Source organism: Malaclemys terrapin, chromosome 9, assembly GCF_027887155.1.
Source record: "Malaclemys terrapin pileata isolate rMalTer1 chromosome 9, rMalTer1.hap1, whole genome shotgun sequence".
In the NCBI taxonomy this organism is placed as follows: Eukaryota; Metazoa; Chordata; order Testudines; family Emydidae; genus Malaclemys; species Malaclemys terrapin.
This window is the reverse complement of record NC_071513.1, coordinates 23,630,471-23,648,436: the sequence shown is the minus strand read 5'-3', so window position 1 is coordinate 23,648,436 and position 17,966 is coordinate 23,630,471. Positions and strand designations below refer to the sequence as shown.

Below are 17,966 nucleotides of genomic sequence, written 5' to 3'. Positions count from 1 at the left end.
GAGTACATTGATGTTAGCCCAGTTTGTTCTCTATGGGCTGAGTGGAGGTCGCAGTTTGGCTTCAGATATCTTATTTTGTTTTTGAATAAATGTTTTCATCCCCATCCTGGCAATACCACATTTACTATGGCATCAATGGTGCTGTCACGCTAGGACCATATCTGGAAGGGGTTCATCACAACCACATGGGGCCCACCAATATGTTTGGCGCCGGGCCCACAAAACGTTAATCCAGCCCTGGTCACTTCAACTTACTGGTTGTTAAATTTAGAAGCCCTTTTAGAACCGGTTCCCAGCTCACCACTGTGTGTAACCCAGGGTAAGGGTCTCCCCTCCATTGCCCCTCCTGTGAGCACCATGGGTCTCATCTTCGAAACACTAAATAGAGACCACTTGGCCTGGATGGTGCCCCTTTGAAGTGCAGACTGAAGGATGGCTTGGCTTTCAGCTCATCCGGTGCCCAATTCTCTTGGTGTAGGATGCAGGCCATTCCCATTGGCTTCTGCGGGAGGTGCTTCTGTCCTATGCTGATAAAACGGAGCCTGTGGGGTTTAGTATGTTACGTAGCTACAACAAAATAAACTCAGTATAATAATAGAGGGTGTCTCAATGGCACAACCACTCTATCCCCTTACCCTGGTTAATTAAAAACTAAAAGGATGGAACCCCTCCAGAACTAACTATGCCAACTTCATAATGGGAAATGCTGAATGGAGTATTCTCAAAAGAGTATTTTCTCACTGCTAGTGTAATGTACTGCCAGGTGCATATCGCCCCCTACTGGAATTAATCAGACCTTTGTGTGTTCAGATTCTGATTATTAACCTGTGCAGGGAGGCTAAATACTACTCCCAGGTAATGAGGGTTGTCATTTGCCTGCAAGAGGCTTCTGTTGGAAGAGCAGAAAAGTATGATGTCTCATCCCAGTGCCATGTGTCTTTGATTTGGCTGAATGACTCCGGTGTCTAGACGTTTGTGTCCTGTCCACTTTATGGTGCCTGTTAAAGTAATCATGCCATGAGTGGTGAAGTGGCCTTATTGTAAAATAATGTGTTGTTCAGACTAAAGATGACCTCATTTTCTGAGAATGGCTGTTCCGTAGGGATGCGCTCTTCTGTCTTTAATTTTCTCTAGGAGGATTTGTCAGAGTTTGCCATGGTTTGGCTGTGTTAAACTTCCTGAAGTTCCTGGAACTGGTATCTGGAGGCAGCTTCCAAAGTTGGTGGCTGCAGGTTTTTGTGCTATTTTCTCAAAGCTGCCACCAACTTCTCTTCTTACTGTGCATTAAGCAGGAGCAGGTTACACTTTGAACTGCTATCTGACAAATTGGATTGGTGGGGGGAAGTTGTAGAATATGAAACAATCCAAGTCTCCTGTAAGGCTGGAAAAATCCTGTCACTGGGTCGCTTCACTGACTGACAGGCAATATTAAAGTAAGCTTTTAAGTGCAGTATCGTTGTCAGGGGCAAATACTTCAGGAGAAAACATGACACACCCAACACCTCCCGGAGAGAGGACAGGAATCCAGCCTTGGCGATCAGCTGCAATAGTCTGTTTTGTGGTTGCAAAACACACCCACGGTCAATTCATGAGAGGACCCTAGCAATCAGGGCATATGACATACTCTATTATATTAATGTGTTTTTCAGCCCTGGCACTCAGCTGTGACGGATTCCTTTCATAGTGAGGTCATTTTCAGAGAGCAGCTGCTCCAAGAGGAGAGGCGTCTCTGGGAGACTGATTGCAATCAGCACTTTGCCATGAATTCAGACAGATGGAGGCTGTCATTCGGATTCTATAAAACACACTGTTTCACTATGGTTCACGTTAGGTGGGATTCAGTGTGGCTCTGTCAGGTGGCTGATGACACAGGCTCCCTAAAACGTCATCTCCAGGTGGATCTTTACTTCATTTGTGGCACAACCTTGACACCTAGTGGAAGGGAAAGGAGGTGCCTTTCTAATAATCTCTCAGTTCTTCCCCAGTCTGTGGAGCTGGCTGTTTCAAACAAGGGTGAAGAAGAATGTGGCTAGCTCCACATTGCACATGGTGATGGTGTTGGGCTGCACGACATTTCCCATGTGTGCTGTATTTCGCTGCACCTCAACACATGGGGATTGCTTTTTTTTGTGAAGGCTTGAGACCGATATCTGGGGCTGGCGTTGGAGTTGACCCATTTAGCCACACGTCTGTTTCACCCTGCTACACCCTTGAGGGTACAAGTCCAATGTAGAGTTGTTAATCTCGTGAGCTTTGGGACATACTCAAGGAGTTTCACTGATATTAGGGTGCCTAGAACAATAGTGGGTGGTGAGGAGGGAGTTTTGCTGAGTATACATAGTGCTGCCAAAGTGCATAGGCATAGGGTGCAAGATATCAGACCAGTTAGCATTGTGGGCACTGTTCATCTTCTCATGAGCTTTCGGGAAAGTGAGCTGGACTGTCCCTGATTAAACCCTTCACCTTATCCCAGCTAAGAACCATAAGCTGTTGACAGTGCTGGGCTGTCTTAATTTAATTCACATTGCCTGAGCATCAATGGTGTGCCAGGGAGCTCACTGGTACATTTGAGAACACAGTGTCCCCGCTGCTGGGTGTTCCGGGTATGTTCTGCAGTAGCTGAAGGCCTAGAGAGCAGAAAGGATGGTGGTTTTCCCTGTGTTTAGTAAACAACTCTCTGGAGTGAAAAACATATTGCTTATGCCAGTTACCAATGGTGCTTTGCAGCCATCAAGCTATAAAGGGACAAAGCAGAAGGATGGTCTTGTGGATAAAGCATAGCAGTGGAAGTCAGGAGATCTGCACATAGCTATGCCATACACGCTGAATGTGTTTGGCAGGTCACTTCACCTCGCCATTCCTGTTGCCCCACTTCTAATGTAGGGACAATATACTCTCCTACCTCGCAGATCTGTTGTGAGGATTAATCCATTAATGTTTACAGCCTCCTTGGAGAGCCTCAGACAGGAGACAAATGAAAATGACAGAGCTGCTCTAGTAGCATAAAGCCATTAAAGTCAGAGGCAAAATAATCATTAACTTCAATGGGATCAGGATTTGGCCTGTGGTACATGGTTCCTCCCTTCCCTATCCTGTGTCTCAGGCTCCCCTCTTCTCCCTTTATTTCTGTGCATTTTACTGCCTCTGTGTTTTCTGCCCTCTTTCCACTCCCCCGCCTCTTTCCCCGAATTTAAAATGTCAAACTATTTACAGTCCAAGAAGTGCGCACTATTCTGCGCTTTTCTGATGTCACTTGTGTATCCGAGCCTTAACTACTCAGCAATATGGATAGAAACATCAGCTCTCTTTTAACCCCAGGATCGGCTGCCATGTATGACACCCTTTATGCACTCAGTAATGCCCCTGATCTATTGTTCTGAGTAAGAGAACTTGCAAATGTCTAAATATTTTTAAGACCATGGTTCTTGTTATCGAGCCCCTGGTATTGACAGTTCCAGTGCTGGGCTAGCTAAAACCATTTCAGTACTAATTAACTGGCACATAAAGATTGTCTTAACAAACTGACATGTATTGTGATTTCATTATTGAATGTTACGGTTGAAAGTTTGACAATAGGAAATTTATATAATCAAAACCCCCTTGGGTTCATCTGATCATAGCAATCCCTTGGCTGTTATCATAGCTCTGGGTGTCTGAAGTTGGCTGAGAACACAAACCACATGGGAATGTGTAATTAGATTATAATTAATTGGTGTTTGCCTTTTATGGAGTAATTAAAGGCATGGTGTCTCCCAGCAGCCAGCAGGGGGCAGTATTGCCTTGTTTAAACTCAAGTGCGCATTTCACCTGGATGGTTTGTTACTAATAGACATTGTTTTCTGTTGAACATCTTTAAGACCTGAACCTGTTGAGGAAAAAGTCAACTCACATGCGTGCGGGGCATCGCCACCTAAAGCTAGACATGATGCTTTCCCTGTCTGCTATTCACCTCTGGCAAAGTCAAGCTCAACTAGTTGCAGTTTTTGAGATTGCCTTGCAATAAACAGAAGTATTGAACATTTTATCCCTTCTAAGTTAAATGTCAGTAAATGATACCTCATTACTTGGTTACTTAACTATGCAGCACTAATTAAAAAGGTGCCTAAATGTAAAACATCTCAGGGCAAATGCAGATCTGGGGCCAAGATCCTGATCTTTGTTATACCATCACAAATTGGTAGTAATGTCATTGACTTAAGTGGCTACTCTGGATTTACTCCTATACCAGTGAAATCAGAATCTGGTCACTAGCGGGATGGATTTTCACCTGCCCTTCATGTCATCAACTCTGGGTTATTGGAGTCAATGGTAATTCTGCCCCACGAATTAGTTTTGCAAGCTGACTACATCAGCTCCCATTGACTTCAGGGGGAGCACTGAGAGTGCTCAGCAGTGCCCCCATGCAGGATCCAGCCCAGTTTGAATGTAAGGCTTTTCCTGCTCCTTCATTTGTTTCAGGGGCTGCTGTGTCTGTTACTGCCCAACAGCATAATCATACAATTAAGAATAAATGAACCTCTGGAGTTACACTCTGGGAGAAAAAGCTAAACTTGGGTAAATGCTGATGATCCTTTTGTAAGTGTTGTTAACAACCAGTGATTTCTGTATGTGAGTATTATAATGTGTGTTGCAAATTCTTGCCATTTGCTGATGTGTTGTTTGTCCTTGCTGATCTCATCGGGTAGCCTTGATGGTGAATGGGGAAAGCACAGTGTAAAGTAATTTTTCCTTTTGGAGAATTTGGTCTAAGCGAACATGTCCTTTCCCTAGTTCAAGGTTTTTATATCTGTATTTTAAGGTGCCCAATCATTTTTAAGCTGTTTACTATGTTGTTCAGAGGCTGATCAATATTATTCATTGACAAACCTTATTAACTTCTGCCTTCGGAATGAAGCGGTTGTGATGTAAGATTCTTTGTTCAAGTAAAGCATGCAGATAAGCTACTCTGAAGCACACTCCGGCTGTATTCTCTAGGCTAGTCACAGTGTAGCTGTTTAATTATGATGTATTTAATGAAAGAGTGTTCATTAAATACAGAATGGGACTATTTTTGCCTAGTTTAGCTGGATTCTAGTTACTCTTCTACATGTAGCAAATTAGGGGCCCAAGCAACCCATTAAGCAAGTAGTTCTTGTGTGAGTCATCCCATTGGCTTCAATGAAATTCTTTGAAGAGGATTGATTGTATGAGTAAGGGGTTGCAGGACTGGGCTTTTAATGGTTAGGAAAAATGTAACTGGAGTTTAAGGTCCAGCTCCTGCTTCCAAGTAAGTCAATAGCAAAACTCCCTTGACTTCAGTGGGAGCAGGATTGGGCCCAAAGTTATTTACTAATGCCAGAATTTTAAAAAGTGACCCACTGCTTTTGGGTGCCCAGCTTGAGATGCCTTGAATTTGATTTTCACAACTCCTGCAGAAGCCTATGGAAGCTATGGGTATTTTACACCTCTGAAAATAAGGCCCCGGTCATCTCAGTTTGGCCACCAAAAATTGTGGCATCCACAGTCAATGGCCATTTTGAAGGTTTGGCTGCAAATCAGTGAGAGTTGTTCTTGATTTTTTTTTTTTTAAGAAAAATTTCAGCACAGTGAATGGAATATGAAATTTCCAGAAATCTGTGACTTACAGTTTCTGTTTTAATGTTGAACAAACTTGGGTGTGGGGAATCTCCAGAGAGTCTGAATCCTGCTTTTCAGTGTAGAAAGCCACTAATGCTGAGCAGGGATGGCTTATAATGAGCTAAAGCAAATAAAATAATTCAGCCTCTGTAAGAGTTCAGTTGGGAATAACTGGAAAAAAGGAAGTTGAGCCAGGAAATATTTCCAATATTTCTAAATCAATCATGTCTCAGGCCCTAATTCAGGAAAGAATGTAGTAAAATTCTTAAATCCATTCTTACCTTTAAGTATCTGCTTAAGTCCAATTGACTTTAATGGCATTTAAGCACGTATTTTAAATACTGTCTTGAACAGGGATACTGAACTGAATTAGCCTGAATATGCTGTTATGTGAGCAGGTAGCTGCTGGGAAAGCTGTTTTAGTGCTCAGGGCACTCTTAATTCTGGTGTGTTCAGAAAGATCTAATTAAAATGCTAGGAGGAAGTCCTCATGGTACTCATCCCGGTGCATCTCACGAGGTTTTTGTTGTTGTTTTCAATTGCTGTAGTCAGGGATTGCCCATGGAAATACATAGGTTTTGTATTTTTTATGGTGAATATTATTTTTGTAAAGGTTGTAAACAGGTTATATTTTTGTAAATTCATTGGCATTGTAAATCAGAGCTGTAGCTCTTTCCTTTCCCCCCTCCATCATCTGTTTTTAAAAAAAAAAAATCCTGTGTTTTAATGTACTAGGGAATGTTTTGGGGCTTCCCACATTCCATCTTGGACTCAGTGCCCTTGAATGTTTTTTGTATTTGTAGTTAAATAAATGTTTAAGAAGGAAATATTTGTGGTTTTCAGTGAGTTTTTTCCCCCATTCTGTTTGTCCGACATATACAGAATAATATACATAACTACAAGATGTCCCATATGTGTATCTAAGTTGATAGGAAAAACAAAAACAATGTGAGCAAATAAGATGTGAGCACACATAAGGGGGCAGAGTTAAGGTTCCATGTGCAATAATTTGAGTTGGAGCTGTGGTTCTTAATCTATGAAAGTGAGACACTTGTTTAGGTATCGAGGTATAGGCACCTAACTTCAAGCACTCAGTTTTGGAAATATTAGCCTGGTCTACTCTTGAAAGTTGTACTGGTACTGGGGTAATATTTTTTTCACTGAACTACTTATGCTGGTACAAGCCCTAACATGGACACAGTTACACTGGTCTAAAGGTGCCTTATACTTGTATAACTTATTCCTGTATAGGAAGGAGAATAAGCTATACCCCTAAAGATACCTTTATAGTGGTATAATTGTGTCCACACTAGGGGCTTTGTACCACTTTAACTATGCTAGTGCATAGACGAACCTTTCATGAAAAAGGTCAGGGAAACTGTTCTTTTGTGAAGACACAACTGAACCACACAACCTCAGGTCTGGTGCAGGGCTGCCGTTCAGCTTGCAGTGTTTCTAAAGAAGCGGCTTTCTTGGAGCTGAGTGGGCAGTATTGCATCTCCATTTTCAGAGATGCTTGAAACAACACCCTAAGGGTATGTCTACGCTGCAATTAGACACAGACGGCTGGCCTGTCCTAGCTGACTTGGGCTAAGGGGCAGTAGATGTCCGGACTCAGGCTGCAGTCCAAGCTCTGGGACCCTTATAATTTTCAGGGTCCTAGAGCCCAGGCTCCAGACTAAGCCTGAATGTCTACATTGCAATTAAACATCCCCTCTAGCCCACGGGCCAGCCCTGGGTGTCTCATTGCAGTGCAGACATACTAAGAATTAATATTGAAATGTAGAACTAGTAGCTGTCGATTGGTCTGCCTGGGCTGATGTTCTGGGTAAAATGCGCCATGCATTCTTCGACCCCTGCCTGGGTTGTTCCAAAGTCCTGGTCCACAGTTGAAAGTTCCAAGCAGATCTTGAGATTTTGGCTAAGAGTTATGAAGCCTGCTCACAGAGAACAGCTTGAATTCATAAGGCCTGGCATACTGTGGCTCGATTTTGGAGAAGAATCCCAGATTTACCGTGCTGTAAGTGCAGGATTTGAAGAGAGTTTCCCTGCAGATTGTTGTGGCTGGACTTCAGAATATAACAGCTGAATTTTCACTTAGCTCACATCCTTTGGCTTCCAGATGACTCACACGAGCACCTCATTCTTCCTGTTTGGGAACCAAGAAAAGTAGGAGGTGCTGCAAGTGAGGATTGAGGTGCATTGGCAGAGCTGTGTGATGAAAGGCCACCACTGCTGGTTGCATTAAACCTAGGCTGTACTGTTCACCTCTCAAGCCTTAATAATGCTGATACGCTGTGGAGTTCCAGTATGGCCCTGTGATGGGGTATATACCCCATACAGCTAATGAAAGAGTTCCAGGAGATTGAGAGAAATTAGTGCATCGGCTACACCTGCAGGATTAGGGTTACCATACGTCCTCTTTTTCCCGGACATGTCCGGCTTTTCGGCAGTCAAACCCCCGTCCGGGGGGAATTGCCAAAAAGCCGAACATGTCCGGGAAAATGGCGGCTCTGTTTAAGAGCCGGGCTGCCTGAACGCTACCAGCTTTGGGCAGCCCCGTGCCTCCAGACCCTGCGCCGCCGGAGCCCGGGAGGGGAAGTGCCCGGCTGGGGGCGCAGGGTCTGGAGGCAAGGGGGCTGCCCGAAGCCGGTAGCGCTCGGGCAGCCCGGTTCTTAAACAGAGCCTCCAGCGGCTGCGGCTCTGTGTAACTGACACTGTGTCAGTTACACACAGCCCCGGCGGCTGGAGGCTCCAGCTGACCCCGCTCTATTTAAGAGCCGGGCTGCCCGAGCGCTACCGGCTTCGGGCAGCCCCGTGCCTCCAGACCCTGCGCCGCCGGAGCCCGGGAGGGGAAGTGCCCGGCTGGGGGTGCAGGATCTGGAGGCACGGGGGCTGCCCGAAGCCGGTAGCGCTCGGGCAGCCCGGCTCTTAAACAGAGCGGGGGCGGCTGGAGCCTCCAGCCCCCGGGGCTCTGTGTAACTGATCCAGTGTCAGTTACACAGAGCCAAAGAGGAGCAAAGCCTCCAGCCCCCTGGGCTGTGTGTAACTGACACAGAGGCTCTGTTTAAGAACCGGGCTGCCCGAGAGCTACCGGCTTCAGGCAGCCTCCTTGCCTCCGGACCCTGCGCCGCCAGCCAGGCACTTCCCCTCCCGGGCTCCGGCGGCGCAGGGTCCGGAGGCATGGGGGCTGCCCGAAGCCGGTAGCGCTGGGGCAGCCCGGCTCTTAGAGCCTAAGAGGAGCAGAGCCTCCAGCTGCGGGGGCTCTGCTCCTCTTCGGCTCTGTGTAACTTATACAGTGTAAGTTACGCAGAGCCGCCGGAGCCCCGGAGGGGAAGTGCCCGGCTGGGGGCGCAGGGTCCGGAGGCATAGGGGCTGCCCAAAGCCCGAGCGCTACCAGCTTCACGGTTTGCTGGGCAGCCTCCAGACCCTGCGCGCTGGGGCTCCAGCTGCGCTGGGGAAGCGCCGGCCGGGGGCGCAGGGTCTGGGGGCTGCCCGGCAAACCGTGAAGCTGGTAGCACTGGGGCAGCCCTTTCCCCCTGGCTGGGAGTGGGAGGGAGGAGGGGCGGAGTTAGGGTGGGGGAAGGGGCGGAGTTGGGGCGGGGCTAGGGGTGGGGAAATGGGCGGGGCCATGGCCCGTGGAGGGTCCTCTTTTTTTATTTATGAGATATGGTAACCCTATGCAGGATGGGCAAGGCTCAAACTAAGAAGAAACCCATCAGGGGGAGGAGGTGAATGGTCAGCATAATGAGAGGAAGCCCAGATGAGCAGGGGGCTGCAGGGAGAAAGGAGAAGAGCTCTGCAGTCCCTCTCTGGTTGCGAGAGAGTGGAGGAAAGGCCTAGATTGAGGTATGTGTATCATAAGCCCAGGGAGGGGCTGAAGGTAACGGCCGTGGGGGAAGGCCAAGGTAGGAAGAAGTCCAGGGAGGCAGCAAGGAGTCTCAGGAAGCAGACCATAGTTGCTTGCCCCAGGATCCCTGGACTGGAGCCCAGAGAGGAGAGAGGGCCTGGATCCCCCTACCAGCAACTAGAAAAGGTGGCATGGAAACCCCCTGACACAAAGGGGAGAAGGACTACTGAGTCTGAAGCCAGGCTCCCAGGAGAAAGATGTTGCTCTGCACAAGTGTAGGGGGACAACCCTGCTGAGCCTGGGAAGGGATGAGGTACCTGCAGAGGAGTGGGCCAAGGCAGGGGCAAAGAGGTTTATTTACATTCCATTTAGTGGGCTCTTTGCTTACCTTGGAAGGGGCAGACTAAATCTGACTTGGCTCTCCACCTCACCCTGGGGCATGTCTAATATGCACTGAGTAGTGAGAGTCACTCAGGAAAGCTGATAGGGAGGGAGGGGAGAGTGTGTCAGGCGGAAGAGACACTCAGGTACTGTACTTTGCTAACGTAACAGCTTCATTCCTCAGCATGGGGTCCCACTGTGTGCCTTACTTAGGGTTACCATATTTGAACATTGAAAAAAGAGGACACTCCATGTGGCCCCTTCCCCGCCCTGCCCTGCCCCAACTCCGCCCCTTCCCCAAAGTCCCCGCCCCAACTCCACCCCCTCCCCTGAGCACCCCGCATTTCCCCTCCTCCCTCCCAGCCGCGCAAAACAGCGGCACCAATTCTAGAGTCAGGCACTCCACTAGTGTAGTCTCCCATGACTTCAGTGAAGCTGCTCAGTTTACACCAGTGGAGGATCTGCCCCGGCGCTCAGTTTTCGGGGGCGGTCAGGACACGCAGCTCACACTGTTCTGTTTCCCAGCTCCCCAGATGCCTTAGAGCACCCAGTTCCCTGGGTTCCTGAATCTGGTCACCCCAGTTCCTTCCATTGCTTGAATGCTGGGGTTCTTGCCAGCCCTGCGCTCTCGGTTTCTCAGCTGGCGATTGGCAGCGACCCCTCTCCCCCCAGCACTCGTCTCAGTCCCACTGGGTCTCTCAAGTCGCCCAGAAAACGCTCTCAGCTTCATCCATGCAAAGTCCAAATGGGCAGCGCGACCCAGAACTCGCCCCCGACTCAGTCAGCGGCGCAGGCCAAGTCCAGTCGCCAGCAGCCAACATGGGCTGAGGGTGCCTTTGCTCTGCCATCTGCCTGGCCCGGACTGGGCTACAGCAGGGGCTGGGGGGTCCTGGCTGGAGGGAGGAATGGGGGGGTTGGCCATTCAGACCCACCACAGAGCCAAGGCTTCCTGCTTCCTCCCCCAGCCTGGACAGAGATGCTGCTCAGTCAGTGACAGGGAATTTTCACCCTCTTGGCCACCCCCACACAGTGTTCATCTGGCTTCACACTCTCCCCCATGCCCTTAGGAGCACACTGTCCCCGTTACAGATGGGGAAACTGACGCTCAGAGAGGATGATGCCCCCCCACCCATACCAACAAGATCCCAAGTTTCTATAGCACCTGTGAACCCCTGGCCTCCTGAAGATACAAAACCACAGAAATGCATCCACTTCTGGGCTGGCATGGAAGGCGTTTAACAGCCCACAGCAGCAACAACACCACAGACACAGCAGTGCACACGACAGATGCTGGGATGGCAGGGAGATTTGGCTTTGCAGTCTGCACAGGTCCCAACGGCCGAGGCAGCCCAGGCTCCAACCAGGCGGGGACTGACTGTCTTCCACCCCAGCCGAGGCAGCCTGGGATTGGGACTTCTGCCCTGCCCTGCAGCCCTAAGCTCCTACCGCAGCTCTCCAGGCTTTCTCCTCCAGCGTTTCCATCCTGCCGGCTGCAGACAGGGCAGCATCAGCCTGGGCTCAGGAATTCCACCCCCTCCTCCTCCCCCTTCCATTGGCTCCCAAGACAGAGGCAGCCCAGCAGGGGCTCCAGGCTAATGGTCCCTGGTGCTGCCCGGGCTCGGAGGTTCTGCATCCTCCTCCCCACCCAGTAAAATCCCGGACATTTTGAGCTATTTAAAAATTCCTCCTGGACGTAATTCTTTATATGTAGTGAGTCCTTTCCTTTTACCAGTTCTTCAGTTTTCTTTCTCCTCATGTGCCCACGCATACTTCTCTGCAGATTGCATTTTTCTCAGCAGTGGTTGATTGCTCTTTAAGAAGGCATAAAAGTCTTTACAAGAAGTTTGTCTGAAGTTGTACTGTACAAGTAGAATTCCTTTCAACAACTCAGCATTCAAGTTGTTCCTTTCCTTTGTCCATTGGTTTTGCATCAGTGAAAAAATTTGCTCTACATTTGCATTGTGAGAAGGAATAGCAAAGAAGAACTTCAATCTTTAACAGTTCTGAATGACACTCAATGTTTTTGGATTTTTCAAAATATTTGATCCACTTCTGGTGTGCTAGAAAATTACTGAACTCTTCATCACTGTTGCAACTTTCCGTAAACTTCAGGTTGCTGAACTGATCAAAACACTTCACGTCATCAATTTGCACCCCCTTATCGGTCAGGTACTTGATACGAGGTTCCACATCACTCCAATTCGGTGTCTCACTCAGGGTAATCCACCTGAAACAAGAGAAGTCGTCCAGGGGTCTAAGCCAATCTCCAAATATTCTAAGCATCTGCTGTACATATTATTTACTTCAGCACAGAATTTGTCACACTCTTCATCAATTCCTTCCATGCGCTTTTGTGCCAGTAGTCCCTTAACTTTCAGGGACATAAAGTTGTAAGTCTTGCGTTCAAGAAGGATAGTGTGAACTGAGTTCAAACTGTTCAGCACTTCCATGACAGAATTGCTTTCCCTTTTGATTTCTTGGATGTAAGTTTGGAATACACTCATGAGTGAATTCATGTGCCAGAGGTAAATCTCACTTAATTCATACTCAAAAAATGTCTTAAGCACTATGGGTGGTTTGTCCTGTGACAGAAAGAATGACTTCAAAGCCAAAAACATCTGTATCAGCCTTGTAATGCCTGGAAATAATGACAGCCATCGTGTCTTGCTATGAGAAAGCAGCTTTCTGTATTAAACATCAACAAACTCATAGTACTCCTTCAGCTGCTCAGTTCAGACAGTGTAGATATGAAAGTACTGGTACATTTTAAAAATAATGTTCTCAATGTCAACGTTCATTCTTTCTGCTGCATGGTGAACACAGATGTTCAAAATGTGTGCAGGGCAACCCACACCAATTAATGTTCTCTTCTGCAACAACTTCTTTAAGTTTGCAAACACATTCTTTCCATCTTCATCACGCCGGAGTCCTCCAAACTTGTATTGCAGTTGTCACCTGTAAATGCAATACACTTCTTGAACAAACCCTTTTTTTCAAGCGTTTCTTTTACATAATGAGCAATCATGTCGGCAGTCTCATTAGGTGTGTTCTGGACCTCAATCAGTTTTGACTGCCAACCGTCATTCTTCCAGTTGAAATACTGAATAATTACTGGAAATATTTTCACTGAACCGTGATTGCTTCCATCTGTAGCAACTCCACAGTAAGCTATGTCATTTGCTTCAAACGTTTTCAGAACAACATCAACAGAATGCGGTGCAAGCACAGAGATAACAATTGCTTCTGTCTTGGTTCTAGCACTTGAAAATTTCCGTGTGACTTCAGAATCAGGGAACGTCTTCTTCAATAAGACAGATATGCAATCCATTGACTTAAAGCTATTATGATGCTTAGTGTGAAATGCAAACGCACCCTCTGCTACAGTAACAGCATCCTCTGATTCGCTGCCTGGTTTTACAAAATAATCTGTCAATTTTGTTGATGAGCTCTCTCTTCGAACTGCTTTTTTGCGCTTGTCTGAGTCCACATGAGTTTGTAAATCATTAGCACCTTTATTTTTCACAGAGACATAAGTACCAGGTCTACATACCATGCACTCAGCTTCCCATTCATCTCTACACTTTGAAAACACGTCTTTAGTTCTGCAGTGAATTTACACTTTCGTTCTGGCATTGTGTTTGCTCCTAGGATCAGGGGCAGCCAGGGTCTCCACGTGCTGCGCCCGCCACAAGCCAAGCTCAGTGGCTCCCATTGGCTGGGAAAAGCTCCAATGGGAGCTGTCGCAGCCAGTACCTGCAAGCTCTGCTCCTGCAGATCTGATTGGGCAGGAATTTCGCAGTGATCCACCACACTGCTGTCTCTCATCACAAATGGGGAGCTGAGCGCCATACAGCACGCCCCAGCCCCAGGAGCTCCGATCCGCTTGCAGGCAAGGCAGCCCGATGCCCATCGTAGCCAGAACTCCAATCCCTCTGCACGCTCCTGCCTTTTTTATACTGCCCTCCCCTTCTCCTCCACCACTGTCAGTGCTTCTTGGCGACTCGCCGGATCAGCTCCCCCAGTGCTGCCCCCCACCTGTGCAATCAGCAGCGCATGGTACTCCCAGCTTTGCTGGCATCCCTGCCCCTGTCCCGGGCTTACCTTAGAGCGGGCTCTGGCAGGCTGTGAGCTGCAGTTGGATTCCCGCACAGCAGCTCTCTATAATATCCCCATAGGATATAGCCTTCTAACTGTATATTATCTGGATGAGTCACTTACGCTGCTCCAGGGTGCAAAGAAGCCCTAAAGCTGTCTCAGCCCACTCAGGGTGATCCCCCACCATAAAGGCAGTACAGAAGACATAGTAGCCATTCCTCCACCCAGCCTATCCTTGCCTGTTATAATGGTCCCTTAGGACTAATGACAGCTGGTGCAGGCTGTAGTTATTCCATCTTAAACTGAGCAAGGAGCACAAAGTAAAGAGCACAAATGATAAGTGGTGCATTAGAGTTTTAAAGTCCTTTCAGTTGAATAATCTAAGGCCTGGTCTACACTAGGCGTTTATGTCGAAGTTAGCGCCGTTACATCGAATTAACCCTGCACCCGTCCACACCGCGAAGGTATTTAGTTCGATATAGAGGTCTCTTTAATTCGACTTCTGTACTCCTCCCCGACGAGGGGAGTAGCGCTAAATTCGACATGGCCATGTCGAATTAGGCTAGGTGTGGATGGAAATCGACGCTAATAGCTCCGGGAGCTATCCCACAGTGCACCACTCTGTTGACGCTCTGGACAGCAGTACGAGCTCGGATGCTCTGAACAGCCACACAGGAAAAGCCCCGGGAAAATTTGAATTTGAATTCCTTTTCCTGTCTGGCCAGTTTGAATCTCATTTCCTGTCTGGACATTGTGGCGAGCTCAGCAGCACTGGCAATGATGCAGAGCTCTCCAGCAGTGATGGCCGTGCAATCTCAGAATAGAAAGAGGGCCCCAGCATGGACTGATCGGGAAGTCTTGGATCTCATCGCTGTGTGGGGCGATGAGTCCGTGCTTTCCGAGCTGCGCTCCAAGAAACGGAATGCAAAGATCTACGAGAAGATCTCTAAAGACATGTCAGAGAGAGGATACAGCCGGGATGCAACGCAGTGCCGCGTGAAAATCAAGGAGCTGAGACAAGGCTACCAGAAGACCAAAGAGGCAAACGGACGCTCCGGATCCCATCCCCAGACATCCCGTTTCTACGAGGCACTGCATTCCATCCTAGGTGCGGCCGCCACCACTACCCCACCAGTGACCGTGGACTCTGAGGATGGGATATTGTCCACGGCCGGATCCTCGGACATGTTAGCGGACGGGGAAGATGAGGAAGGAGAAGAGGTGGACGAGGCAGTCGACAGCACTCACAACGCTGATTTCCCCGACAGCCAGGATCTCTTCATCACCCTTACAGAGATCCCCTACCAACCGTCCCCAGCCGTTACCCCGGACACAGAATCTGGGGAAGGATCAGCCAGTAAGTGTTGTAAACATCTAAACATTTATTTTTAACAGAACAGGAATATTAACAATTAAAAAAATGGGTTTCTCATGATTAGTTTGCCCTAGGCGCTTAACGGTTCAGTCATGGGCAGTGCAACTATTGAAAAAAAAATCTAGCAATGTCCAGTTTTGCATGATTGTCCTGCCCAAGCCGCTCTACTGTTTAGTCACTGCTACAGCAGCTAGAGTAAAATGCGGTCTATATGTCCGGGGATGGAGCAGAAATCCTCCTGTGACATCTCGAGGAAGCTCTCCTGGAGGTAATTGGAAATCCGTTGCATTAGGTTCCTGGGGAGAGCGGCCTTATTGGGTCCTCCGTAGTACGACACGTTGCCGCGCCACGAGACAAGCAAGTACTCGGGAATCATTGCTCTGCACAGCAGGGCGGCATACGGCCCTGGTCTTTGGAGGCTTTCCCGGAGCATTCTCTCTTTCTCGCTGTCAGAGATCCTCATGAGGGTGATGTCGCTCATGGTGACCTGCTTTGAATGAGGTAGGGGAATGTTAGTGTTGGGACTGCTTTACCATTCCTTTACCGAACTGTAACCGCTGGTTTGCAGCCACGCGGTGGAGGCGGGAGAGGGGCAGCTGAAAGGGATCGTTCCCGGGGACAGCCGCGAGGGTGTGGGACAGGAGCAGAGTTCCTGCTTGCCGGATTGCTGGCAGCAGGGACCGACATTGATTTCAATGTGAAATGAGGCCATTGCTAATATTAAAGTTTTAAGCTGCCACGAGTCTACGGCTTACCATGTCTGCCTGCAACAGAAATTCCGTTGTCCTGACACGCTTCTCAAATGTGCTGTGCAAGACCCCAGGCACTGAATGCGAAGGCCGAGAATTCGACCTTGTACTGAGTGCGCATGTGATAGGTGCTGTGCATGGTCTTGTTCACAGAGAAAGACTATGTTCTTTGTTCACAACTACATTTATCTTTCTGAGGAATTCACTCCCTTTTTCCCATTCCCACAGCCCCATCTGCGACTGTCTCACAACCTAGCCTGGCATCACACTCCCAGAGGCTAGCGAGGATTAGGCATAGGAAGAAGAGGACACGGGAGGACATGTTCTCAGAGCTTATGGCCTGCTCCCAAGCCCAGGCAGCACAGCAGACCCAGTGGCGGGAGAACTTGTCCCAAATGCAGCAAGCAAACATGGATCGGGAGGAGAGGTGGCGGCAGGAAGACCAGCAGGCGACTCAAACCCTGCTTGGACTACTGAGGGAGCAAACGGACACGCTCCGGCGCCTTGTGGATGTTCTGCAGGAACGGAGGCAGGAGGACAGAGCCCCACTGCAGTCCATCTCTAACCGCCCTCCCCCGCCACCAAGTCCCATACCCCCCTCACCCAAAGTGCACAGAAGGAGAGGCGGCAGAGTCCACGCAAACTCTCACTCCACCCCTGCAGAGAGCTCTAGTAGCAGAAGGCTCTCATTCCCCAAAATTTGACAAGTTCTTTCCTTCCCGCCTGACACAAGCCCCCGTCCAAGTTTCACCTCCCAGTTCCATGTGTAGTTGATAATAAAAAATATGTTTCTGTTAACTAATGTTTCCATCATGTTCTTTTGGAGGAGGGGGGGAAAGGGGGATGGTAATTGGACAGGACAGTCACCTTTGGCAGGGTACATAGGCGGGGGCAGGTACAGCAGCAGGGCAGATACACAGTGCAGTGACTAGTTGCCCTGGTCAGTCTGGGAGGTGGTTTTCATGTTCTGTAGTGGGGGGTGGGTTGCTCTGTGACTTTGTGGCGGGGGAGGGCAGTTACAGATCTTAAGCGGCGGTCCTTATGCAGGATCACAGAGCCACACAGCAGGAGATCTGTAACCGTCCTCCCCCTGCCACAAAGTCACATAGCCCCCCCATACACACAGTCCCGATCAGGAGGGGTGACAGGCTCCGTTGAAAGAACCAGCCCACCACAGCGGAGCCTGTCAATCCTTGAGTTTAGAAGCTTTCTTTGCGTCACTACACTACACCCGCTCCGCACCACAATCCGCGTCCCAGTTTTAAAAAATTCCCGCGAAAACAGTAGTAAAGAAAACGGTGTTCATTAACAAAGTAGAACTGATTTTATTTCGAAACGTGTGTTGGAAGGGGGGGAGAAGGGGGTATGTAACTGGAGAGGATAGTCAACATTAACTGGGTAAAGAAACGGGGGCAGGTTCGGCTTCTCTGTACACAAACTTTACAGTCACAGGTTACCCTGCTCACTCAGGAACCTAGCTTTCAAAGCCTCCCGGATGCACAGCGCGTCCCGCTGGTCTCTTCTAATCGCCCGGCTGTCTGGCTGTGCGTAATCAGAAGCCAGGCTATTTTCCTCAACCTCCCACCCCGCCATAAAGGTCTCCCCCTTGCTCTCACAGAGATTGTGGAGCACACAGCAAGCTGCTATAACAATGGGGATATTGGTTTCGCTGAGATCACAGCGAGTCAGCAAGCTTCTCCATCTCCCCTTGAGACGGCCAAAAGCACACTCCACCACCATTCTGCACTTGCTCAGCCGGTAGTTGAAGAGTTCTTTTTCACTGTCCAGGGCGCCAGTATAGGGCTTCATGAGCCAGGGCATTAGCGGGTAGGCTGGGTCCCCGAGGATGACTATAGGCATCTCCACATCCCCAACAGTTATTTTGTGGTCCGGGAAGTAA

The 17,966-nt window shown here is 48.7% G+C and overlaps 1 protein-coding gene across 1 annotated transcript in view; it reads left to right on the top strand.

Annotated features, from left to right (window-relative positions):
* The window catches only part of EDA2R (ectodysplasin A2 receptor), a 38,060-nt gene extending 21,261 nt beyond the window's left edge, over window positions 1-16,799 (top strand). The window contains exon 9 of the mRNA XM_054040680.1: window positions 16,295-16,799. Within this exon, the coding sequence (XP_053896655.1) occupies window positions 16,295-16,348 (54 nt within the window). The 3' untranslated portion in view covers window positions 16,349-16,799. The remainder of the gene's footprint in view (window positions 1-16,294) is intronic.
* Window positions 16,800-17,966: the final 1,167 nt, after the last annotated feature.